Consider the following 27191-nt stretch of genomic DNA (forward strand, 5'->3'; position numbering starts at 1 on the left):
GAAGACAGGTACGAAGATGGAAGTACAAGCAGAAGGGCCAAGGGCCCCAGGATATGATTTTTGGAGAGACTTCTCTGTCTTGTTGGTGATAGGGAAAAACCAGCCAGGAAATGCTCACATTTGTGATGCCCTGGGCTGTTTCATTACTGGAAACAAAGAACAAAAACGCAGGCATAGGGCCAGAGACTACAATATGCCTTAATAATCATTCTAGGGAATTCTCGGAGCCTTATAAAGTACCACTTAGATCCAATTTAAAAAGTCAGTCAGTCAATGCTTACCAAGCACCGAGGGGCTGCCTCTGTCCTAAGACACTTGAGGATTGAGGAAAGCTTGCCTCCACATTTCCTCTTCATTTCCCACCCACCTGGCTGTCCTTAGCCAGTACCTCCCCATCCTCCAGCCACTCAAGGCAATTCATACGTATCTTCTCCAAGTGGTACTACCTACCTTCTGTCAAGCCTTCCAGCCCTAAACCATGATGTGTAAAAAGTTGAATAGGAGCATTCTCTGATTTCATGGTTTTCACCATCATCCTGTGACCCAAAGCTCCATCATAGGCAGTGCTCTCTGATTTTGCTAACACAAAAGTGTGTAGCCCTCATTTTAAGACTGGAATGAGGCCAGATTACCACTACTCAGTATCTAGAACTAAAAACAGAATTGCTGCCTACTTGTACATAATTACTCTCATTCAATTATTTAAACAACGCAAAACAAAAACTGTTGAGTCTGTGAAAGAAATAGTCAACTTACCAAGGCCGGCATCTAAAGTGCATTAAATGAAGGCTCTTACAAGGTTAGAGAGGTGGTGACAAATTTTGGAGGGTCTAAGGATGTCTCTCTACTGAGTGTCAAAGATCCACTCTGGATTATATGAAAACTCATGTGTTCTAAACAGAGGACCAATGCCAGGTGCCATTTGCCTTCTACACAAGGCCTATTATTACCTAATAGACGGAATTCCAGACCATTGAAGATGTGTTAGGCAGGGGAGGGTTAACAGTTTAAATCCCTGTGTAGGATGTCCAACACTTACATGAACAGTATCATCTGTTCTATCTATCTTCTATCTACATCTACTGTCATCACTACACTGATGATGAACAGCCAACCCTGGTGAGTTACTCCCAGTAGCAGCGATAACGTGGGTAAAGGGCTGGGCTTCAGGAGGAAAGCACCTTTGCTGGGGGTACACGCCTCAAAGCAACACACAAAAAGTTAACTGATCAAACTGAAGCTCCTGTTCTAACTACCTTTTAATTTAAACAGATTAACTTTTCATCCTTTTATTTTCTTCCTAGCAAATATCCACAATCCCCTTCCACCAAAAAAATATTTAGCCCAATTTAGTATTATAAGAAATTTAATTTCATAGGACATTATCAACTTTGCGCATTATATTAATTATGTAATTACTAGTACCAAATAAGGTACCACATTTTTTTTTAATCTTAAAGCCTATATTTTTCATCATTCAATGAACTCTTGTAAACACTGCACATGAGGTATAGGAAAAACCATCAATGGGTCTTAGGAAAAAAATAAACTTTCGCGAAAATTTCAGACATTACAATACTAATTCCAAGGATCGGTAACTTTTTATTCTTATTTGCACAGGTGATAGCAATAAATGTAAATGGCAATATATTCCAACTCCAGGTATACAAACTATAAGCAACACAATATCTTATTATAAGAATAAACTACATTATATAACTAGAAGATAAATACACAGTTTACTCTCTCTCCAATTCAGTCTCAAACCGAGTATGAATATTATCTTCTATATACTGTCTCACTTTAACCATGATATGTTTCTTAAATTCTAATTATGATCTACATGCCCCTTTGGTTTGAAAAAATAGTTCCTAGGTTTTCCCTACCCTCAGCCTTTCCATGACTAATGAAATTTCCAATTTCTATATTCTCACTTTAGAAGGGGTCTCCTAAAGCAGAATTATGTACTCAGTGTGGAAAGAGCTCTCCCCTCTCACCAATTTCTGGTTCCTTTATTCATTTACTTTTAAAAGATTCTACAAAAGGCTACTTAACATATCTAAAATCTAATTCTCACAGAACAATGAGTTCAATATAGAAAGGACTAGTAATTTCTACATCAGATATTTTCTGTGAAAAACGTAACTGACTAGAGGGACATGGAGGTGAAAAATATTTCATTGGTTAAGAATAGAAAACTTAGGGGCTGGCGCGGTGGCACAGCAGTTAAGTTCACACATTCTGCTTCGACGGCCCAGGGTTCGCTGGTTCGGATCCCGAGTGCAAACCTACGCATTGCTTGTCAAGCCATGCTGTGGCAGGCATCACATGTATAAAGTAGAGGAAGATGGTCATGGACGTTAGCTCAGGGCCAGTCTCCCTCCACAAAAAGAGGAGGATTGGTGGCAGATGTTAACTCAGGGCTAATGTTCCTCAAAAAAAAAAAAAAAAAGAAAACTTAGCTCCAGAAAATGCTGAAAAACACATAAGTAACTTAATAAGACTTAAAGAGTTAGAAAATATAAATATCTGCTACATAAATGTGGAGCCACCCGGTGGCATAGTGGTTAAGTTCGCCCACTCCACTTCAGCAGCCTGGGGTTCACAGGTTTGGATCCCAGGCTTGGACCTGTACACCAGTCACCAGGCCATGCTGTGGTGGTGACCCACATACAAAATACTGGAAGACTGGCACAGATGTCAGCTCAGGGACAATCTTCCTCAAGCAAAAAGAGGAAGACTAGCAATGGATGTTAGCTCAGGGCAAATATTCCTCACCAAATGGGGGGGGAAGGAAAGAAATATAATTGTTAATAGTTTAAGTACCAGTACTTAAGTGTGTAGTCCTCTAAATGTTTACTTTAAAGCAAAATATTAAGAATTAAAATTACTCAGAAATATACAGATGGTTTTGGAATGAAACACAAATCACCACACTACCGTAAGTAAAACTTCCTCCCCTGTTGTCTAACAGCAACTAAAACACCTATCATTACTGCACACATCATGAGGCAGATGTGTTTAGATGTTGGAGCTAAAGACATGGCACAGGATAGAACTAATTTCTGCAATTAACCATATTAGAAAAAAAAAAAGAAAGAAACAGTGCAGATAAATCTAACTTCAGTAAAAGCTTAAAGTATTTCTTCCAATGTGTCATCTGTAAATATGCAAACTCTGCACATACGTCATATTATATTTGGTCTCAATATTCCCTGTATTAAGCATCACTGCTCCATTTCTGGGACCTGTTCATATCTCTTTACCTTAATTTCATTATAGATTTAACTTCTTAGACTATAAAAACCAACTCTTTCCAATTTCATGCTTTGGCAATAAGTATTACTGGAGATCACATTCTATAATCACGTATGATTTCTAAACGGATCCGTGCTATCCTTTTGAAAATTAAAAAAGAGAGGGAGAGAGGAAGGGGGAAAACAAAAAAGAGGAGAGAAAGGAAGGAAGAGAAGCATGGAGCAAGAGAGAATTAATCTACACATGAGGAGTTCAGCATCTGAAGAGGGTCTATTCATCACCAAGTTTCTCCTGTGGGGAGATAGTTGATTTGACACAAAACTAGAAATCAATAGAATATTTTTTTCCATTATGTACTGAACGACATATTAAAGTAATACATCACTTTGGAGCAAATTCTTTCTTACGCAATTCTAATCCACAAGCTCACTATAAGAACCGGTGAAGAACACATATAATCTGATTACCTATGTACATACCTGTGTATTCATCAAGGCCTTTAGACATTGTATGACTTTGTGTTGATTCTTCTTTACAATTTTTTCTTGTCTGCATTGGCATAAGACATCAGAGTGGAAATTATAATTGGACACGCAAATGTAGTTTAATTGAAAACAATAATTAGCAATACTTACATTTTGCCACTAATCAATTTTTCCAAAATGTCCAGTAATAATCCAAGCCCCTCATGTCCAAAGCTTTCCACCCAACTGAAAAACAGGAAAAAAAATAAATAAAGGTAATTATACGTTGTCGGTATTCTAGTTTGGAATATGACAATAATGCTACTATATATATTTGGCCCTTGTTATATTCTGATAATAAATACAATGTAAGAATAACACTGTGTACAAAATCATTCATGATTCATAATCTTAGTTGTGAAAGGAGCAAAGTTAGGATAAGCCAGTGGTGTGCTTAACCCAGCTTGCACTTGCCTTGTGAGAGCTAACTCTGTGCCCATTTCTTCCATGCTCCATCTCCAGTGAGATCATGTTAGTAGCTAAAAATCTGCCACGTTGAAAGTAGATCACAGAAATCAGCAAATGCTGCCAATCAGAGCGCCTCCCCCACCCAGAGAGCTGGTTGTTAAACATTTGCCAGCACACCACCAGATAAGCCTCACCTTGGACAGTTCCAAAGAGCAGAAAGTGGGCATGTGAGTAAGACTTAAAGACGACTCAGATCTACGTAAAGAAAAAGGGGGCTGAAAAAATTAATCAAAGGATTGAAAAGGGATGTTTTAGGAGAAGTGCCCAAACCATTAAAATGCATCCTTATAAGTCTTAATGATTTCCTAAATTTCAAAGTTCAAGTGGTTTTTTAAAAAAAGAGCTTCATTGCTTTTTAAACAAATATTTTCATCTTGATCAAACTGCCTCTATTACAGAAACCCAATGATGCAAGCACAGTACTGTATGCCATTAAGATGTCACTGCCATTAGACAACAGCTCATTTGATTATAGGAAAACTATCCTAATAAAAATAATACTTTTTTCCAGTTGTGTTTGGAAAACCTAGGACAATAATAAAATAGTAACAATCTGTCTTCAAAAAAGTAGGGGAAAGGCCTAGTGGTTAAATTCAGCATGTTCTGTTTCAGTAGCCCAGGTTCAGTTCCCAGGCGTGGACCTATACTGCTTGTCAGTGGCCATGCTGTGGCAGCTGTATGTGTCCCACATACAAAATACAGGACGATTGGTATGGATGTTAGCTCACAGCAAATCTTCCTCAGCAAAAAAAAAAGTGGGGGAAAGAAAAAGATATATGTTTGCCTATTTCACTGTATATACCTGTTTGTATATACATTTGTTCATATGCATGATTTTATGTGTATGTGAAGCTTTTGAAAATGGAATGCTAAAAACAAAATTTCATCCAGTAATCAAAATCAGGACATTATAAAGAATAAATAAAAAGTTTAAGTCACATATCAGTATATAATACCATTTTCTCACTTAAGATACAATAACATTTCCCATGAAAATGAGCCTAAAAACCAAATGCAACATATTTGCATGAAAAATTAAAATATCGTTTAAAAAATGCATCTTCATTTGTATACTTCTGTGAACACAGCTTAACTGCCTACAAATATTCCAAATTTGATTTTACACCCCCACCAAAACAAAGCAATTTGCCATTTAGATTGGCAGACTCTTGTCAGACTATTTTATTCATCTCTTCTCTGTGAAAACCACTAATTCAAGAACATACTTAAACAGGAAAAGCACTACCCTGTAAAAGAAAAGACTGAAGATCACTATTACAGTTAAGGGAGGGAAAAGAGTTAAATAGAAGCTGATGTTTTCAAACCAAGATGCTACTTCAAAAGCGAACAGTTTACTCTCCACTATCAGCAACAGACAGATTACCTGTAGGCATTTCAAATCTTGCTTTCATGTTTCATGAAAACACCTACAGCATCCCGCTTAACTGTTTGCCTTGTTGACATCCTATTCTGTATTTATTCTTATTTCACATGCAGCAGGGAAGCTTGAAATCAAACACATAAAGAGTAATTTGAGAGTTTTACTTGGGCTGGCACCAAGGTGCCTGGACAAGACACGGATCGTCAGGCCCTCCTGTGTTAGTATCTCACAGTGGGGCTTCAAAATTTTGTTTGAAGTGGATTTTCAACCATCTCTATATTCAAAAGTATATCCATAAAGATATTCTAAAGCTAATAGAAATGGTTTAGGATTATTCATACTGCTATCACCTTAAATCATTGCAGAAAATAAAGTTATTACTCCTAAAATCACCTTATGCTAAAATATACAAAGTAATTTAAAATGATGTCAATATAACAAAGACACTTTGTTGCACTTAATATGCTTATGGTGGAACCCACTAGAAAATTTAGGAAGCATATCAATCCAAGTAAACCAAGTTAAGTCTCCCAGTCTGAGTAATTATTAATAGAACATATAGCTATTTTTAAAATTGATCATCCGTAATACAACTGTAACTAAAAGAGTGGGACCCACAAAAGTTCTCAAGTCAACCATTTCTGGCCCCACTAGATAACTCTCTTCTACATTGTAGAATATGAATTATTAAAGTAAAACTTAGTCCACTTATATATTACACATAAACTAATTCTCTATAAAACAAACTTATTACAGTTGAACGTCAAGAGGCATTATATTCAATTACTTTACACTACAATCTTAACTCATGGTGGGAATTAATTACTCAACAATAAAATCAAAGAAGTTGGCAACAGCCTTTGGAAAGCCAGATTACACTTTACATTTTATAAAATGTATCAAAAACAAGAAAAGTGAGACAGGGTGGGAGGAAAGGAAGCAAAGATGCTCGATAACCAAAGAAAGACTATAATATTTAAACAGAAAAAGAAAGCTGATGAAAGTACTTTATTGAAAAGGTAATACTAAAACATAAATATGCCTAAAATGTCTCCCTGTTTTCCTAAAATTTTGCAGGGCCAACATATTGCTGTATCAACAAGTTGTCATTCACAAACCCATTCTCTCACAACCTCTGCCTCCCCGCCCCATATTATTTTCAGCAATATTATTTTTAAAGATGGGGCAAATACGACTTCCTATCTCTTCTGGAAAAGATGTTCAAGATAAAAAGTGATATTGAGTAGGTAGGTCTGCTGTACTGACAGAGGTTTATTGAAATCCATAGCTTTCCACAAAGGTGAAAAATTTCTCATCATCAGTGTAAGAAGCAACCTGGAAAAAAGATTATCAACTGATCTATAAATGATCAATCTTCAGGAAACCAAATCTGTACAATTCATCCTGTGCCTGTCAGCACAGTACCCTCAGGCATTATGTGGTTTACCTATAAACTGCATTCATGGATGAATAAGCACTGTGCAAATGTTTCTTCTCCATGAATAGAAATGACATAGAGATTAGTATGACATTTGTATTGGAAAAAATTGCTTTAAAACAGCGAAAAGTAATGTGCTAAGTACTAATTTAACAGAAAATCTACCTCCTAAAATTCTATAACAGAAAATATCAAACTCGTCTCTTTTAATTGCCTCAAGAAAAACTTATTACTATTTAGCACTTCCTAGCAGGGGTCTCGAAGTAGGAGAAAAAGAAGAGGTGGAGAGGTAATAGAAGAAGAAAAAAAGGAGGGGGGTGGAGAGCAGTTCTCTGGAAATAAATGTTCAAACCACCTTTAAATGTTCAAAGCAGCTTAGGCTTTGAAATTCAGTTATTGCTTCCAGAGACACAGGATGAAGTCAAATGTGTGCAGTGGTTTCAATGCATTGTTGGCTTTATGAAGCAAATACAGTCACCTCATTGAGCAGATGAGGCAACAGTCAGGTCTCAGATTTACTTCCTGGCCAACGAACAAAGCACCATCCAAGCGTGTTTCCCACGGACTAAAGTTAAAGCTACTTCTCTTCCCAAACGTGCCCTAAGGAAGGGAAAGACAAATGCCTCATGGATTGTCAGAGCTGGAATAAACCTACCAGATCATAAGGGTGATCTCACGTGGAGGATAGGGACCATTTCTTATTTGTTTTTAAATCCCCAGCACCTGGAACAGACTAAGCACTCAACAAATGGTTTTAGAATGAAACTGAATCTCCTCTTACTTATATATATAAGGAAAGGAACATATGGAGAGAGGTTAGGATCACGTAGAAATAGCATCTAGGTCTGCTGGTGCCCAGACACACACCCCTACTTCATAGGCATAGAAAAAGGCACAAAGAGATGACATATTCTATGCGGCATCACTGAGCCTATCTCAACCTTCATGCCAGAAACATCACTTCTGATTTCAGAACTGGTACTTATCCATACTGAACCAAGGATGATGAATCTGGAGTCCCTGTCCTATATCCCATTTTAGGACTTGACTGACTGCTGCTCGAAGGGTGATGTTCATTACTACTAAAACTCAAGTGTTCATTAACAAAGTCAGTGAGCCTTCAGTGGCTCACTGCGTGCTTGATCCTCACTAGGTATGAGCAACACAAAACTGAATAAAACATGTTCTCTGCCCTTGAAAAGATCAGAGAGTAGTTGTTGAGACAAATGTTGAGCAAAACTATTTCCATAATGTAATAAGTGCTATAATCATGGTACTAAGGGAACAGAAGGTGCAGCAACTACCTCTCCTGGGAACAAAGCAGCTGATGTCTGACCTGAGTCTTGAAGGATAAGTCAGAGAAAGGAAGAGAGGTTTCTAAGCCAGAGGGAATACCTGCAAAGGCATTAAATATGAAATACATGGCCTGTGCTGAGCACCACAAGTGGCTATATCAGACATAAAGTCAAACAGGTAGGAAGGAGCTTGTGAAAAACCTATATGCAATGCCCTGGGGAATAGTAAGCCATTGAAGGACTAGGCATATGTGGTAGGCAGAGTCATCTCACCTGCGTCCCCAAAAGATGGCCACGTCCCAACACCAGAACCTATGATTACATTACTTCACACAGCGAAGACGGATTAAAAAGAGACTTAAGGTTGCCAATCAGGTGATTTTAAAATAGGGAGATTACCCAAGATTATCAGGGTAGATTCAATCTAATTACATGATTCTTAAAAGCTGAGACCCTTCCACAGCTGGATTAGACAAAGGAGCTGGAAGAAAGAAGAGAGATTCACAGCACGGGAGGAACTCGACCTGCCTTTACAGCTTTAAAGATACAGGAAAGGGAATATGAGGCAAGCAATGCGGGCAGACTCTAAAAGCTGAGAAAACCCTAAATTGACAGCTAGCAAGGAAATAAGGCTGTCAGTCCCACAACTGCAAGGAATTGAATTCTGCCAGCAACCGAAATGATCAAGAAAACAGAGTTGAGTATTTTCATTCACGAACACAGGATCTCTCTCCACTTATTTAGACACTCTCTGATTTCCTTCATCATGATTTTGTAGTTTCCAGCATAAAAGTCTTGTACATAATTTGTTAGATTTACAAAGAGTTTTTTTTTCTTTCTGGAGGAATAGTAAATGGTGTTTTCCAAAAGTTCATTGTTAGCATATAAAAATACAGTTGATTGTTTTTCTCAAGTATAAAACATAAATTTACCCTCTTAATATTTAAGAGCACAGTACAGTATTGTCAACTATATGCACATTGTTATACAACAAACCTCTAAACCTTTTTCATCTTGCAAAATACAATTGATTTCTGTTTATCTTGAAACCTCCAATCTTGCTGAACTGATTAGTTCCAGGAGTTTTTGTAGATTCTTTGAACTTTTCTATGTAAACAATCATATCATCTGCAAATACGGACAGTTTTATTTCTTCCTTTCTGATTCATAAGCTTTCTATTTCATTTTTTTGCCTCATTGAGCTGGCTAGAGCTTCTAATACCATGCTAAGAGTGGTGATGGTAAACATCTTTGCCTTGTTCCCAGTCTGAGGGGGAAAAATTATCAGTCTTTCACCATTAAATATAATATTAGCTGTAGGATTTTTGTAGATTCATGTTATCAAGTTAAGAAATTACCACCCTGTATGAGTTTCCTAAAGTTGCTATAATAAAGTACTGCAAACTGGGTAACTTAAAACAACAGAAATTTATTCTCATGGTTCTGGAGGCTAGAGGCCCCAAATCAAATTGTCAGCAGGGCCAGGCTCCCTCTGAAACTATGAGTAGAATCCTTCCTTGCCTTTTCCTAGCTCCTGGTGGTAACTGTTAATCCAGATTCCTGACCCCCGTCATCAAATGGTGCGTAGGCTCTCCCTCTCGCTCGCTCTTCTTTCCTTCTGATAAGGACAAAGTTACATTAGATTAAGAGCCCCTTCCTTTCCCTTATGACCTAATCTTAATTAATTATATCTGCAATGACCCTATTTCCAAATAAGGTCACATTCTAAGGTGACAGTTAGGACTTAAACATCTTTCTGGGGGACACAATTCAATCTATAACATTTACTCCTATTCTTCTGAGTTTTTATCATGAATAGGTGTTGAATTTTATCAAATGCTTTGTCTGCATCAATTGATATGATCATGCAATTTTTCTTCTGTAGGCTCGTTGATATAGTACATTACAATAAGGACTTTTGTGTCTAGATTCATGATGGACATTGGTCTGTAAACTTGGAGGTTTGGAGTTTGTTTTTGTTCTGTTATTGTCTTTGTTTGCTTTTGGTATCAGTACCAGCTTCATAAACTGTGAATCGTTCCCTACTCTTGTATTTTCTGAGACAGTGTAGAATTGGTATTAATTTTTCTTTAAATTTCAGGTAGAATTCTCCAGCGAAATCATCTGTACTTGAAGATCTCTCTGGGAGTTTTAATATAGTAATTCAATTTCCTTAGTAGTCAGAAAACTATTCAAATTCTCTATTTCATATTGGGTTTGTTGAAATACTTTGTGCTTTTCAAAGAATTGATCTTTTTCATCTAAGTTATCAAATTTGTGTGTTTAGTTATTTGTAGTATTCCCTTATTACTCTGTTGATGTCAGGTCTGTAATGAAATTCCTGTTTCATTTCTGATATGGGTAATTTGTGTCTTCTCTTTTTCTTCATCAATATTAATAGAAGTTCGTCAATTTTATTATCTTTCCAAAGGACCAGCTCCTTGTGTCATTGATTTCCTCTATTGTTTGTTTTCAATTTAATTGATTTCTGATCTTATTATTTCCTTCCTTGTGCCGCTTTGGGTTTACTTTGTTCTTTTTCCTAGAGCCTTGAGGTGATAGCTAAAACTGATTTGAGCATTTTCCTCTTTTCTAATGTATAAGTGCTATAAACCTCCCTCTCAGTACTGCTTTAGATGTGTCCCACAAACTTTGAAATGTTGTATTTTGATTTAGTTCACTATTTATTTCCCTTGAGACTTCTTGACCCATGGATTACATAGAAATGTGTTGTTTACTTTCCAAATGCTTAGAGATCTTCCTGTTCTTGATTTCTAGTTTGAGTCCATTGTGGTTAGAGAACACATTCAGTATGATCTCAATTTTAATTTGACAAGGTTTGCGTTATGGCCCAGGATACTGTCTATCCCAGTATATTTTCTGTGGGAATAAGAATATATATTCTGTTATTGTCATAAAGTGCTACATATAACACAAATAAAATAACACTATATGTTATACAGTATTCTATATATATTATATCCTTTTGCTTGATGATGGTGTTGAGTTCTTCTATATCTTTAGTGATTTGTTGACAGAGTTGTAAATTCTCCAAATCTAATTGTGGATTTATCTATTTCTCCTTTCAGTTCTATTATTTATTGCTTCATATATTTTGCACATCTGCAGTTTGACATATGCACACTTAGAAATGGTCTTTTAGTGGATTGACCCTTCTATCATTATATAAAAATCACTTGATTTTCTTTACTCTGAGGTCTTAAAATAGCCACAACTGCTTTCTTTTGATCAATGTTTGCATGATAAACCTTTTATTGTCTTTTTACTTTCAATCTGCCTATATCAACATATTTGAAGTGAATCTCTGATAGAAAGCATATAATTAGGTGATTTTTTTAATCCACTTTGCCAATCTCCTTTAATTTGTTTATTTAAACCATTTATACTTAACGTAATTATTGATATGTTAAGGCTTCAGTCTACTATTTATTTTTTGGTTTTTGTTTGTTCCGTTTGTCTATCTTCTTTTCCCTGCCTTCCTGTGGTTTATTTGAACATGTTTTAGAATTCCATTTTGATTTATTGTTTTTTATGTATATCTCTTTGTATAATTTTTTAATGGTTCTTCTAGGTATTACATCATAATATATCACAAGTTTATCAGTGTCATCATTTTACAAGTTTGAGTGAATTGCAAAAATCTTCCCTCATATTATGGACTGAACAGAATCCCTCAAAATTCAAAATTGAAACCTAAACCCACAATGTGACTGTACTTGGAGATAAGGCCTTGAAAGAGGTAATTAATGTTAAATGAGGTCATAAGGGTAGAATTCTAATCCAGTATGACTGGTGTCCTTATAAGAGGAGGAAGAGACACCAGAGATACATGCCCACAGAGAAAAGACCTTGAGAGGACACAGCAAGACATGGACCATCTACAAGCAAAGGAAAGAGGCGTCAGACGAAAATCTTAAGACTTCAAGCCTCCAGAATTGTGAGAGAATAAATTTCTACTGTTTAAGCCACACTGTCTGTAGCATTTTGTTAGGCAGCCCAGCAAACACACACACCTCCCTTGAAGTCCCTTTACCTTCCCCATTTATAGTAGAATTGTTTTAAGTATTTCCTCTACATACATTTAGAACCACAGTGTTATAATTTTTGCTTCTACCATCAAACATAATTTAGAAAATTCAAGAGGAGGAAATTCTATTTATTTACCCATATTTTTACTTACACTGGACTTTCTTCCTAACATTTCAAGGTGCCTTCTTTAACGATTTCCTTTCTGCTTAGAAAACGTCCCTTAGCCATTCTTTTAGGCTAAGTTTGCTGGCCACAAATTCTCTGGGTTTTCCTTCATCTGGGTATGCCTTGATTTCTCCTCCTTTCCTGAAGGATAGTTGCATAGCGCATAAGATTCTGAGATGACCGAGTTCTTCGCTTTCTTCCTTTGAAAACTGTTTTACCAGTTAGATTTTGGCCTCCATAGTTTCTGATGAGGATGCCAAAGTCACCTCAATTGTTTTTTCCCTATAACTAATGTGCCATCTCTTGTTCCTTTCAAGATATTTTGCTCTGTCTTTAGTTTTCAGGAGTTTGACTACAATATGTCTTAGTGTGAATTTCGTTGGGTTTATCCTGTTTTTAACTGGCTTCCTGTAACACTGCTCTACTGGTGGAAGGAAAGGTACCAAGTTGATACCACCAGGTGGGAACAGAAGTCCAATGTCCCCACTTGGCCTCCAATGACACCTGAGGGGAGAGGTTCCTTGTTACTGCTGCACATAGGTAGGAGCCTGAGCTACCTACTGAGCCTCCATGGTACCTTCCTGGCAGGGAGAAGTAGGAATGTCTCATCATACTCAGCATGTAACCTTGTGGCACCAAGGTGCGAGTGGGAACGGTTACCACGGACTGCGGTAAAAGTTCTGACTCCCTACTAAGTCTCGTCTGACACCACCTCAATGGGGAGAGGGAAGAGTACCTCATTACTGCTGTCTGGAGTCTAATCCAGGCTCCCCACTTTGTTTTGATGGTATGGGTGGGAAGGAGCCACCCAGCCACCAGTTTTCTTCTGTGGTATTTGGCAGGCATTGACTAGTTATGGTTAAAGTCTTCTGACTAGGTGGCTGCTCCTCTGGCTTAAGAGAGCAGCCTTCCATTGAAACTTTCGTCTATGTCTACTGGCATTTCTGGGTTCCAGATTTAGCATATCTCCAAATCTGGGATAAAGGCAAAAAGGAAACTTGTAGAACTCACCACCATGTCATTCATTGGTTCCTAGTCTATCCGTTGTCTTGTATTTGTTTCACACGTAATGTTAGATTTTTCAGTTGGACTTAGAGGAGGAAGAAGGAAAAGCACATCTACTCCACCCTCACAGAGACATCAAGTCTGAAATCTCCACTGTTAAAGTGCGCGACTAGGCAGAAGCTCCCACCAAGGCACCTAAGAAAAGGCAGTGACAATACTAAGAACAGAACCAAGTGAAGATGAGATAACAAATCCTAAGGAAAGAGGAAGTTTTAAAAAGAGAAGAGTCAAGGGTAAACTGCTGAAGTGAGGTCAAATTAAAAACCGAATTTAAGAGAAGTTTATAAATAACTCTGTAGAAGTGAAATTCTGATTGCAGAAGAATTAAAGAAAAGGAATGGTTAGAATAAAGATAATAAGTGATAAACAGTTGATGGGAGAAATCTAAAGGAGCAAGAACAGGTAAATAAAACAATTAATATAGCTTGTAATAAACACTATGACAGGGTAAACAAAAAAATGCTAAAGGAGCTAGTAAGGCAGCTACCCACTAACCTAGCCAGGGGCTAGAAGAAATCCTGAATCAAAGAAAACTATGCCTACAATCTTGATAATGGAAAGATGCTAACGTAGCTTAAGTTTAAAAAGCAGAAATTCTAATATGGTATTCTCCATTTTTGTTCAAAAATGTGTTTTTGTTCACATACAGGAAATGTGTGCATGTACAAACACATTCTTAGTCATTTTCTACCTGATCAGCTCATTCAAATACCTGCTGGTTTCCATTCCATGTGTGAAACACTGATTAACACCCATGGCATAATGAACATTCAAGGCTAATATCCTCCTCTCTCCTACATTCACATGCTTCTCCTCCCACCAAGATCCAGTTGGGTTCATTTCCAAATCCATTTTTGCCAGTTCTATTTATTACTGCAATTATATAATTTAAGTAAATTACATAAACAGGCAACATATCATTGAGAAAAGAGTTGCTGTTTCTATAAAAACCATAATATTTTGTAAACATTTTTCAAAAGATGACATTTTAAAAAGTGCTATAGAAGGAGATGTGGACACAAGTGTAAATTATTAAGAGATATCATCAAAAAGACTTTTTTTAAAAGAGAAAATACTCTATACCCAGATTACTGTGTAAGAGCCTCTACACTCCTGTTCCACTTTAAAACACCAATATGCAGACAACAGTGCATCATGGGTGCAGTTTATGCAATCAGCCTGTGCCTACTCCCCGAAAAGGTCTAGGCTCCACATCAAATGTCTAGAGAACAAAATGGATACTTATGTTTTGAATCAAAAAAAAGAAAGTTTATGGTATAACTGAACCACTTATTTTGTGATTCCCTGCTTTAACAAACTTTTTCAAACAACTAACCAATAGCATTAAACCAGAGGACTTGCTCCGTAGACACACACACTTCCACCCAGGAAGTTATAGTGTCTTTCCAAGTAGGCGATACTATACATTTTTTCCTCATTTTGTTTTGGTGTTATCTTATCTTTCTGTAATGAACTTATTTTTTTTGTAATAAGAAATCTATTTTTTAATTACCCAAATAATCATCTTACACAAATGCCTAGGGAAACACAAAGTTATTTTGCTGAAAATCAATATAAGAAGCTTCTTGAAAGGGGAAAAAAATATATCACTGGTCACATGTGACAAAGTAACAAATTTCATACTTTAAATTTAGAAGGTCAACTTTAATACTGTATAATATCCAGATCCAATTTACATTCCTCTGTCAGAGTAATATATCACCAATGCTGAATATAATTATAGTTTATTTTAAGCTTTCATTTTCACCTGCTCTTAGCAAGGTGACTAAATACTTAAACTGAACAGTTCTGGGGAGGAGTACAATGCAATCAGCATGCCCTGTAGGGCAAAATAAACATGCACCCACATCGCATTCAATGGTCCAGCCACAAAAATTATGCTAAATTATACAGCCAGACAGGGAATGCAGGAACTAAATAATGTTCTGATTGTAAAATCTATTAAACTTCAAAATACAACCATTAATATGTATATTTTCTAGGAATTGATTTTTAAAGAAGTTATACATCTGAAACAAGTCATTTATTCCCACTTGTAATATTAGATGAGACAGTGGAGCAACAAACTGAGTAGTCTATTCTCCTAGTTACTTTTTAGCTATAACATATTCAAAGGCATAAAATGTCTAGAAAAAGTATTCCAGGTAAAATGAAAAAAACAGACTAACAACAATGATGAAAAAGAAAGTACCTATATAAGAAACATGAGTTCTTGATCTTTAGATGAAAAGACAGTAAGAGAACTATGGATTTAAAATAACATATACTAGTATGTGCTCTAATCAAAACTTACATCCACTGTTAAAAGAAATATAGTGTAGACCAGGAAACAGTTTAAAACATACTAAATATTAATAAGTAGGTTTCTTAGTATCAAATCAAACACATCATTACTTCAGGAAAGTATTAACTGAATGTTCATTTTATAGGCAGGAGCCACGTAATATTTCGGTCAATGACAGACCCTATATACGACGTGGTCCCGTAAGGTTAGTACCATATAGCCTAGGTATGTAGTAGGCTATACCATCTGGGTTTGTGTACGTATACTCTACAACGTTCACACAACAACCGAATTGCCTAACGACACTTTTCTCAGAACGTATCACCATTGTTAAGCAACGTATGACTGTAAATATAGACTAATTTGACAGCCAGAAATGGGGAAAGAGAAATTATCATCACATTTCAGGCCTTCCATCATCTGTTCCCACCCTAAATATTTGCTACTAGTGCCCAATACTAGTCCAACAGACCAGATCGGTCCATAAACTTATACTAAGTCCATAATCTGCCCTTGATTCTATTAAGTTCATTTCTAGTTTCATTCATGATGCTCCCCTCCAAACAATTGCCTCTTCTGTAACAAATGAAACCATTTCATCTTTCAAGGGCCAATTCAAGTTTCCTCCTTCTTTGAACTCTCTCTAATTTAAGTTTCTCCATTTGCTCACTAGGTTTCACTTGTGTGACCCCAGATATTCCTCCAGTTACTGCCCATTTCTCTCCTTTCTTTTTTAGCAGAAAGTCTCAAATGATTTCATCACAAGCATAGTCAGTACTTCCTAACCATCTCTTCATTCCATCTCACTTCAGTCAGGCTTCTGTCACCCAGACTCCACAAAATCGCTTTTCTCAGAAGTCACCAACAACCCTCCTCTTGCCAATTCGAACAGCATTATCTTGCCTCACCTCTCAGTATCATTCTGTGTGGTTTTCCACCCTGTATTTGCAACACTCTTGTTCTCTCAGGTTCAGGAAATCAGCCTTTCTGGGTTCTCCTCCTCCCTACTAGCCACTGCTCAATCTGTTTTCCTGGCTGCTCCGCCCTGTCTGGACCATGTATACAGTAATCACTGAGCTCCTCAGGGCTTTTTCTGGAAACCCATCTGTATCTCTGCACACGTGCACACAAACACGCACATCCCAACCCTGGATTTCAGCCATTCTCAGGGCTTTACATACAATCCACATATAAACAACAGACAAATATCTCCACTCCACATTTCTCCACTGAAGTCTAGACTTACATATTCAGCTGTTCGCTTGATGTCTCAAACTGTGCAACTCTTAGATATATCAAACTTGACACGTTTAAAAGATATATTTTAATTTTTTTTCTCCAAAATGCATGGAACCAGTAATAACAACCATCTTCCTCCATCTCAGTTAACAGCCCTACTTATGGACCCATTTGCTCAAGTCAAAAATCTAGTCCTCCTTTTCATTCACACCCCACATCCAATCCATCAACATGTCCTACAGTTTCTACCTCCACTTTTTCTACAAAATCCACCCCATTTCCCACCCACCACAACTACAACCCTTATCCACACCACCCCCCATCATCCCTCTAAGTATTGCCACAGCCACTGATCTCTTTATCCATCTTCCTATCTTCAATCTCTTCTCCCCACAGCAGCAGGAGTGATCCTTTTAAACAGTAAGCTAGCCTATGTCATTTCCTCCTTAAAACTCTTTAATAGTCTCCCACTAATTTAGAATAACAATCCGATTTCCCAACCAGGACCTTTAAGACCCTCATGAGCTGGCCACTGCCCACCCCTGTGATGGCTCCACCCTCCTGCCACACTGTGTCCCTACCTCAGGGTCTCTGCTACCCAAGAAGTGAGCCAGGCCCAGTACCACTGCCTAAGTTCCCCTTAACTAGTTCCTTGTCCTTTTGGTCGCTTAAACTTCACCACCTCAGAAATCATTTCTCTAACCAGCTCACATCTAAAAGCTCTCTATCCAGTACTATTAGTCCCTTATTTTTTCTTAACTGAACTAATGATATCTTTTGTTTTATTTTATTTACTTGTTTTCTAGGTCTCTCACCCATATGCCTCTTGTTACTGTGGTCCCTGGCACAGCCCCTGGGAATGCTTGTTGCATGGGGCGATTAACAAGGACCTCCTCTGCTGTATCCCAGTGGCCTGTTATCCATACCACACACTTAAGGACTTAATTAGATAAGAGCTGGTGGTGTCATTTATTCTTTAATGTGCATGAGACATTTCTCTCCAAATGGAATCTCAGCAATCTGAGGACAGGGAGAAGCCCTTGGATGTCTTCTCGTTTTTCAACACGGAGGTGTATAAAGATGCTCAAAACACCTGATCTCCTATCCTGAAAAATGAGCAGCACAGGTTCATGCATTTCACCTTATTTCAAGTTTCAGTTTCCCTCTTCTCTCACGACTATTTGCATTCGTTTACCATGCACTCTGACCTTCTCTTCTGAGTCCCATTTTAAGGTTCTACAGCACTATTTTGTCCCCTCTTCAGAAATTCATAGCAGGATAGAGAGAGCAGCCAAACCTAGAGAGATTCAAGTGTGAAAGGCTCCAAACAAGCGCACAAGGAAAATTACATGAATTTCTAATCTCTAAAACAGTGTTGCCCAATAGGGTGGCCACTACCTACATGTAAATATTTAAATTAATTAAAATTTGTTTCCTCAGTCACACTGGCACATTTCAAGTACTCAACAGCCACATGTGGTAAGTACTCAACAGTGGTGCAGACGTGGAACATTTCCATCACTGTGCAGCTATTGGACATCTATTCCAAGGAGCCTACCTTCTCTTTGGCCAGGTGACTTTAGTGGTTCCACCCCAAGGTGGGCATTTCTTCTCTCATCTTTTATGAATTTTAACATAAGAAAGATTTAACACATGAAAACTATACCTATTTCTTTCTGATGTATATTGTCCCATAAGAAAGGACTAGAAATCCATGGGAAATATGGATGATAAGACTGAGTTTTACTCTACAAGGTTTTTTGAATCATAAACATTAAAACTTTCTTCTACTGCCTTTATGTTATGCCTCCCTTTGTGTTAAGGCCTTTCTTTATGTATAGTTACATATTTCTCTGTGTATAGTTATGTATTTCTCTGTGTATAGTTATGTATTTCTTTATGTATGTATAGTTAAATATTCCTTTATGTATAGATATGTTAGGGAATACCAAGACCAAGATCATGATATTTTAAATTCTTTACTTAACTCACCGAGCGATACTCTAACACATAGTAACAAGGCCAGAAAAAAAACATCTAAGGACTAAACTATATGATTCTGACTAGGACCTTTAGTGCCTGTAGTTCAAAATTTTTTCAGCTGAAAATATTTCTCTTTGCAAAAGAAATCAAAGCATTCAGTAAATAACATTATGCTGATAGCTGTTATAGGTTTGAAACATAAGGTTTACATTCTCTAAAAACACACACAATTTCATTGAAAAGAAGGGAAGTTTCTTACATCTCACCTATATCCATGAGAAACTTTAATTGCAGTATTTCCCCCAAATTGTTATGGCGTAACACTATCTTTCGTTGTCTTTTCAACAGCAATCTAATCGTTTCAAATAATTAGTTTTCAGTCACATATTCTTCCTTTTAAGCCTGATTATCAAACTGCTCTATGTTTATTTTTGTTTTTGTTTTTTTTTGTTTTTTTTTTTTTTTGGAGGAAGATTAGCCCTCAGCTAACTACTGCCAGTCCTCCTCTTTTTGCTGAGGAAGCCTGGCTCTGAGCTAACATCCGTGCCCATCTTCCTCTAGTTTATACGTGGGACGCCTACCACAGCATGGCTGCCAAGCAGTGCCATGTCCGCACCCCGGATCCGAACCAGCGAACCCCGGGCCGCCGAGAAGCGGAACGTGCGAACTTAACCGCTGCGCCACCGGGCCGGCCCCAAACTGCTCTATTTTTAAAATGAAGATTTGAGACCCTATGACTTGTGACTGACTTTACATTTGAGATTTTTTTAAAATTAATCTTGGCTATTCAAACAGCAATTTATATTTTATTTTAAATAGACTGGGAAATATGTATTTTAAAATACACTAGGAGCACTTTACAATTCTAGGACCTTTCAGATCAAGTACAAATTGAGCTACACAGCTCTTATTCACCATGTACAGAAAATATGTATTTCTCTGTTAGAAGCAATTACTCTATTTCCAATGTACTCTACTTTTATTCTTAACCTTGCATTCAAAGTCAAAGCTTTTAAGATACAGGTAAAGTTAACTTTGAAACCAAATAATTATAACATTTTAATACATCCATAAGCCAAAACCAAGTTATCATCTGAATAACAGTACACAAAAGAAAAAGCCTCCTATGAGTGGGGAGCACTGGATCTTCTGGAGAGTCTCTCAGAAAAATGACACTGCTGTGGAAGGACTCAAAGCATTCAAAAGTAATGGCTTGCCCTTTAAATATATCAAGTTAGTACTCATTTTAAAACATTAATAGTTATTTTCTTCCAGGGCATTTTTCATTAATATTTCATTCATATAAAGTACTTTGGAAAGGACAGCAAAATGGCCTAAAATTAGAGGGCATTTTCAAAAAATATTTCTTTAATAAGCAATACTGTCATAAAAATTATGGATCCTGAATGATAATTTAGAAATAAATAATACAAGGCATATCCTAAGATATATGGCAGTGTCTAAATAAAAAGAACAACATTAACATCCTACCTTATACTTTAACTTGCTCATAAACAAACAGCAAAAAATGCTTTTAAGAGGAAAAGGCAAGCACATTTCTCTGAGAAAAATTCTGTTAAAAAAACGCACTCCACTAATATTTTTAACCTACCAAAGGGGATGTTTCTGTGACTTCTATGACACGCCGTATTGCTGATTCCCTCATCCCTGGCTATAGGCAGCCACAGTGAAGGCCACCAGGGACCACAGCTACAGCACGGCCTGTCAGACATCCTCTCCTCTCCCTTTCTATTCCTTAATCGCTAGTATGAAGCCCACTCCCTTAGCCTTATCCTGCCACGACAGCAGTCTCTGTTGAAGGCAGCTGTCCTTAGATCACTCATCTTCTCTCAAGTCTCTCTTGATGTGAATGTCCATTTAAAACCTCCTTGGAGGTTTCAAAAAATAATCTTTAATCTTCCATACTTTAATTCCTTTATATATTCTCATAGTCCTTTCATATAGGACTATGAGAACACAGTAATCATACAGTAGTTATGTCAAAGAGGCTACACAAAATACCTTAAGGTGTTTAAGTAGCACTAACAGAATTTTTTATGATGACAAAAATAGTCTAAATGTGCTGTCCAATATGGTAGCCACTAGCCATATGTGCCACTTGAGCACCTGAAGTGATTTTTTTTTCATTTCATTTTAATTAAATTTAAATAACACAAGTGCCTAGTGGCTACCATATTGAACAGCACAGGAAAGAAAATGTGGAGCCACTTGCATTATCTGCCTCCCTGGCATCATCATTAAAGAGAGAGAAAGGAAAGACAAAAGAAATACCAGCACGTAAATCATCTAGGAGAACCTTTACTCACTCTTGCCCCTCTCAGGAATTATCACTATTACTATCACCATAAATCTGTACATACTGTTAATTTCTAATGCTAATTCAAAAAAAAAAATTTGTATCTCACGCCTTAATCTAAAATTCCAAAACATGTCATGGGCATAAAAATAAACTGGAGCATATTATTAATAAGAATACCTTTTACCCTCCTCTCATTTCTACAAAGGGAGAGGCCTTCTATATTCCCCAGAAAGGAACACTGGGGATTACTTCCGGTCACTTCTTCCCCCTTATTATTTGAATATCCCCCAATGAGGAGGACTGATTTATCAAACTGGTGAAAGTGCAGAAAAGACACTGAGCGTGCAGGACCCAGGCCTGCAGTTATCTGTTCTCTCTTCCTATGGCAACACGGCAAATGCGATTCAGTGGGCAGAAGTAAGAAGTATATTTCACCGTCAAGTCCCAACTGTGCACCGCGATTCAGTTTTTCCAGCAGTAAAGCTGATCTTTTGTTCCTTCTCTCACTTCTGTATCTACTTTTAATGTATTCAGAACTCAAAGGCAAAAAGGGGGTGTAATTAGTACCACCACCAAACCCAGTATTCTGCATGTGTGAAACAAGACAGCAATTGTATTAGAGGAAACGGAATAAACGGTAAAAGGTCTCAAAAGCTGAGAGTGACCATTTATTTAGTTAGACCAAGCGGATTATCTTCAAATAGAGGTAGTTTCAAGAAATTAAGAGCAGGATGGCCCTTTGTGTTCTTAGGAAGTTTTTGACCTGATTCAAGGCCCCAGAGCATATTATAAAAGCACTTTTCTTTACATCTCCTAATAATAAGATAAAGAACCTAAATGGCCAATGAAACTAAAAACTGGAAGAAATGGGAATTTAATATTCATTGACCTATTCTGAGTCCCACAGAATAATGCTCCAGAGCTTAGCCCATTTCCTCTCACTTCCCTCCTTCACTGTTGTACAATTCTGTTGCTCTCAAAGGGGTTCACCCTGCAGGCTGCAGTTTCCAGGCTTTGTCATCAACTGCTCCTTGCCAGGTTTGGCCCGTGGGAAGGTGGGAAGAAAGAATAAACCAGGGTATTTCTCTCCCTCTCTCTCTGCCTTGGCAGCTTCTCTGGCAACAGCTGCATCTTCCCCATGGATACAGTTTCTGCCATTCAACACCAGCCCATGAGCTTCCAGAACACTGCCTTCTCCTCTTTCTCTAGCATAGGAGTGGAGCAGCTTCCTGCTGTTGCTAATGTTTGGAGTGCCTCAATGCCCCTTTCATTTCTCAGTCTATCCCCTATTTAACCAATTCCATGATAACGAATTTTTTTTTTAAATGTAGACTGCTCCCTGTTTCTGCCTTCCTGAAGGACCTTGACAATATATACAATATACACATATGCGTATGTATAGTTTGATTCTGATTGCATCTTCAGTTACTTCCTAGAAAAGTATCTTTGTTAAGACTGAGGAAAGCACTAGAGACTCTTAGGTATTATTTAGGTATAATGCAGCATTAGTAAGCTTTAAGAAGAGGTCCACCTTGGTAGGAGAAAGCTTTGACTTGTAGATGCTTCAGTTTACGTGCTCTGAATTACCTGCACCACACCCCTCACCTCACCACAACGTCCTTGATAGAATCCATTGCCTACGAGGAAGGACTTCAGGCAAGGTGGAAGGATGAAGTCCTGGGGGACAGGCCGTCCAGATGGAGGAAGGGCAGAAAGACTTCCCCGCGCAAGGAACACCCATTCTCTTCATCAAATTCATTGTCCCTTCCCCAAACCCTGGGAGGGGGAGAAGATGTAGGAATCACAGTCTTTTACCAGGTTCACTCCCTCCGTGAATTTCTAGGACGTTTCCAAGGAATATTAACACATTCCACAAATCTGTACTATCAAGGCATGATTTTTCAAAAGAGATAAAAACATCGCTTGCCCAAATAAAGCCAGCAGTGTCAAGTATTTATTTACCTCATTAATGAGGAGACCAGCAAAATGGTGAGTCTCATTGAAAAAGAATTAGAAAAATCAAAGTATTTTTAGAGGCTTAAAGAAAGGAAAGAAGAAGAATGCTAATTAAATGACAAAACTAGTTAATATTCTGTAGGGCAATAAAACTGCAACTTCTGAGGTTCATCTTCAAAAAAAGAAAAATCAAGAGTAAGGTAAAAAAAAATTTTAAATAAATATGAACATACTAACATATGCATTAAAACTTTAGGGCAAAGACACACAACAAACTATCAAGAGGAGTTCACTACTGAGCAGCAGATCTGATGACCAAATGACAAAAGTTTGTTTGTAGCCTTCTGAGAAATGTAATACATTTAAAGAAATAACACAAGGATTAAAAAAGTGAGGAGCATAGAATTATGAAAAATGACAGAGTTTTAAAGAGCCAAGAAGAAATTATAGGGATGAAATTATAATACTGGAAATTTTTATAAGTTAAACAGACATCTGTGAACAAACAATTAGGAAACTAGAAGATCTAAACAAAATATATCCAGACTATAGTAGAGAGAGACAAATAGATGGAAACTATAAAGAGGTTAAGAAATAATGGTATACAGAGTAGGAAGGTCTAATATGTACAAAATTATAGAGAAAAAGCCAATATTCAAAGAGATAATGGCTGACATCCAGAAAATTTATGAAAGACATCAATCATATTCAGGAAGTCCAAAAAAATTTAATAAGATAAATAAGAAAGAAATTCCACCTAGACACATAAAACTATAGAACACCAAAAAGACAAAACATCATAAAACCAGACAGAGAGAAAAGGCAGATTACCTGGAAAAGAATGAGTTTTAGATAAAGAGCCAAACTCTCAAAAACAGAAATTAAAGGAAGAGAAAATAATATCCTCAATGTACTAAGAAATGAAATCTAAAAACCCTCAATTCCATGACCTAAGAAAACTATCCTTCAAATGTAAAGGCAAATTAAGTCACTGTGAGACAATTAAGAGGTTTACCATCAACAGACTCTCACCAAGGGAATTTAATGATACACCTGAAGCAAAAGTAAAATAATCAGAGGAAAAAAATCATGAAACAAAAAAAAGAATGATGAGTATATAAATGTATGTAAATAAATACATATACACATATTTGTAGTATAACTCAGTAGTAATAACAGCTAATTCATAATATTAAAATGAAAAAAACAAAACATCACACAAAACTAGCACACAAATCAAGAGGGGATGATTGGTGTTAAAGTAGTCCTAGGTTCAAATTAAAAGAGATATTGCTTATTTTTATCCTCTTTAAGTACATGCATTTTAAATTCCCTTTTTAAGTGTGTGTATGTTAAATTTTTTTTGTTATATGATCAGCAAAAGAGAATATGTCTTTCAAATTAGTAAATAAGGAAAAACGAAATAAGAAACTAAAAATCTAGCCAAAAGAATTTAAGGATGAGGAAGAGGCAGGAGGAGATCACAGAAAAGGAAGAAAGAACAGAAGGAGGGGGGAAAGGAACATGGAAAAAGTAGCATCAACTAAAAATTCAAAATGAAATATCAGATATAAATTCCAGTATATTTTCACAATCGATATGAAAAGATAAGACTACCAGGTAAAGACAGAGTATCAGATAGGATTCTTTTTTAAAAAGCATTCGTACGCTATTTACAATAGATACTCCTAAAATATAGAAAACAAAGGTATGAAAAATGATTGTGATGAAATGTAAGTAGCTGCACACATCAACATAATAAATCTATGAAACGTAATACTGAGAGGAAAACACAAGTCTCAGAAGAACATATGGAAGATGATGCTATTTACATAAAGCTCAAAAATATATAAAACCAACCAATATATTAATTAGGAATATAAACACAGTAAAACTATAATAAAGAGAAAGAAATGATAAACCCAAAATTCAGGAAAGTGATTACCACAGGCTAGTGGGACAAGGGGAGGTAGAATCAAAGAGGGATGCACGGAAGCTTCCACCTTGTAGGCAATGTTCTATACCTTAGCCTCGTTAATAGGCAGGTGGGTACTTGTTTTACTGTTATGATAGTCTTTTTTATATATTTAATATTTTATATAAGTAATTTTTAAAATAAGTCAAAGTATTAGTATCCTCAAAATTTTTTATCTTGACTTTTCTTCTTCAGGTCCTCTTGATACTGAGTACGCTGATCTCATGCTTGCCACCAGCTTTTCTATTTCTCTCTTCACACGTGCGGTACATGGCACAAAAAGTTCATCAACTCCAAAGTTAAACTCTTCCACCAGCTTTGTGTTTTCAAGCCCAGAAATGCAGAAAAACTAGATTCCAAACATGATCCTGAATAAATGGAATAATGACTCACAAATGCTGCTCATTTGCTTTGCAGTAAACATATATATTACTGCAAAATTTTCCAAAGTTATAATTATATAATCAAACCTAGTTCCAAAACCTCCTTAGAAATCTAACAAAAAGCTAACTTTAGTGAGAAAATACTTCTTATAAAGTTCGAAATGCATATTAACTGTGAGTAAAGGAAAAATAAAGCCTAAAATCACAAAATACAAAGACCTGATAAGACTAGATTTTCTGAGACAGAAATCTTGTCCTTAACAGCTGCATCAAATTGAGAAAATGAAGATGCATTCTATAACTAATTTGCTACATGTATAGATGGGTATGGACTAAAATGTTTGATATCAATCACAATGATGTTAGCGTCTACCTTTTCACGTTTCCACCTCCATGTATTCAATAGCTCAGATGTAACTGTTGACTATGTCAAGATTCACTAAAAGTTTGTACTTGAAAATTTGAAGCAGTTGCTCATTTCGCTAGTGTTCCAAAAACAAAGCAACTGTGCTTTTAGTTCAAAACTGTCGCCAAGAATATTGAATAATTAATAAAATTTTAAACAGAAGAACTATGTGAACTTCAGATCAACTCTTCATAAAGCAAAGCCAATAATCTTGAATTTAATACACTAGTTTTCACATAATTCACTGTCCAAATAGTAAAAGGTTGACATGGCTCATAATTGCTAGGCAGGGTTTCAGAAGTTGATGAATGGCTCTAAAAATATTGCATATCTGCAGGGGAAGGGGAACTAATGGGGGGGGACTCCTACTTTTCCTTGACTTTTGATTTAAATAAATCCTGATCCCAAAGCAGCATTGGAGAATCATCATTAATCAGTTCACTTGTTTCTTTTTCAACTCTATTCACAGACATTGAAGACTTTTAACTCTAATTTCCCCAATATCACCACAGGTCTAACAATGATCTCAAAAGCTTACAAAAATTAGAATTCCTTCTCCTACTATAGTCACATACTGTACATAAAGAAAGATAAGAAAAAGAAAATATGAAAAACTGACTTTCTCAGCAGACACATCATAACTAACAGCCAAGTCCAAAGATTTGATCACAGACATATCTTCAAGTTTTACATCTCCAGCTAAGTCATTCCTCTAATTGGAGCAATGGACACAGAAAGAATCAAGTATATTCTCGATCTTCTGTCTACATAAAGTGCTCTGATTTCAGAAAAATTTCTCCAAAAATAAAATTTTTCTATTCTTTTCAATTAAAAAGACTATTGTGTAGGAAACAGCCACAGCACTTGTGAATTCCTCTAATGTATTTTAGAACTGGCCACTCTTGGGGAAATAATTCCATAAGTTTTTAGGTTTTTTAAATAAGTTTCAAATGAAAGAGACATAGCATTATTCCCCACAA

The 27191-nt window shown here is 36.6% G+C and overlaps 1 protein-coding gene and 1 long non-coding RNA gene across 4 annotated transcripts in view; one reads left to right on the forward strand and one right to left on the reverse strand.

Moving 5' to 3' along the window:
- DIAPH3 (diaphanous related formin 3) overlaps window positions 1-27191 on the reverse strand; it is a 484080-nt gene that overhangs the window by 337891 nt on the left and 118998 nt on the right. For all 3 annotated transcript variants that reach the window (XM_070240326.1, XM_070240325.1, XM_070240327.1), the window contains 2 exons: window positions 3894-3968; window positions 3738-3807 (listed from right to left, as the gene is read on the reverse strand). In XM_070240326.1, coding sequence (XP_070096427.1) covers window positions 3738-3807; window positions 3894-3968 — 145 coding nt within the window. The remainder of the gene's footprint in view (window positions 1-3737; window positions 3808-3893; window positions 3969-27191) is intronic.
- On the forward strand, window positions 943-25818 carry LOC102150705 (uncharacterized). The gene is made up of 3 exons (XR_288651.4): window positions 943-1119; window positions 18629-18786; window positions 25618-25818. It is a non-coding gene; the product is annotated as an uncharacterized lncRNA (long non-coding RNA).

This window comes from Equus caballus, chromosome 17 (assembly GCF_041296265.1).
Source record: "Equus caballus isolate H_3958 breed thoroughbred chromosome 17, TB-T2T, whole genome shotgun sequence".
NCBI classification, from domain to species: domain Eukaryota; kingdom Metazoa; phylum Chordata; class Mammalia; order Perissodactyla; family Equidae; genus Equus; species Equus caballus.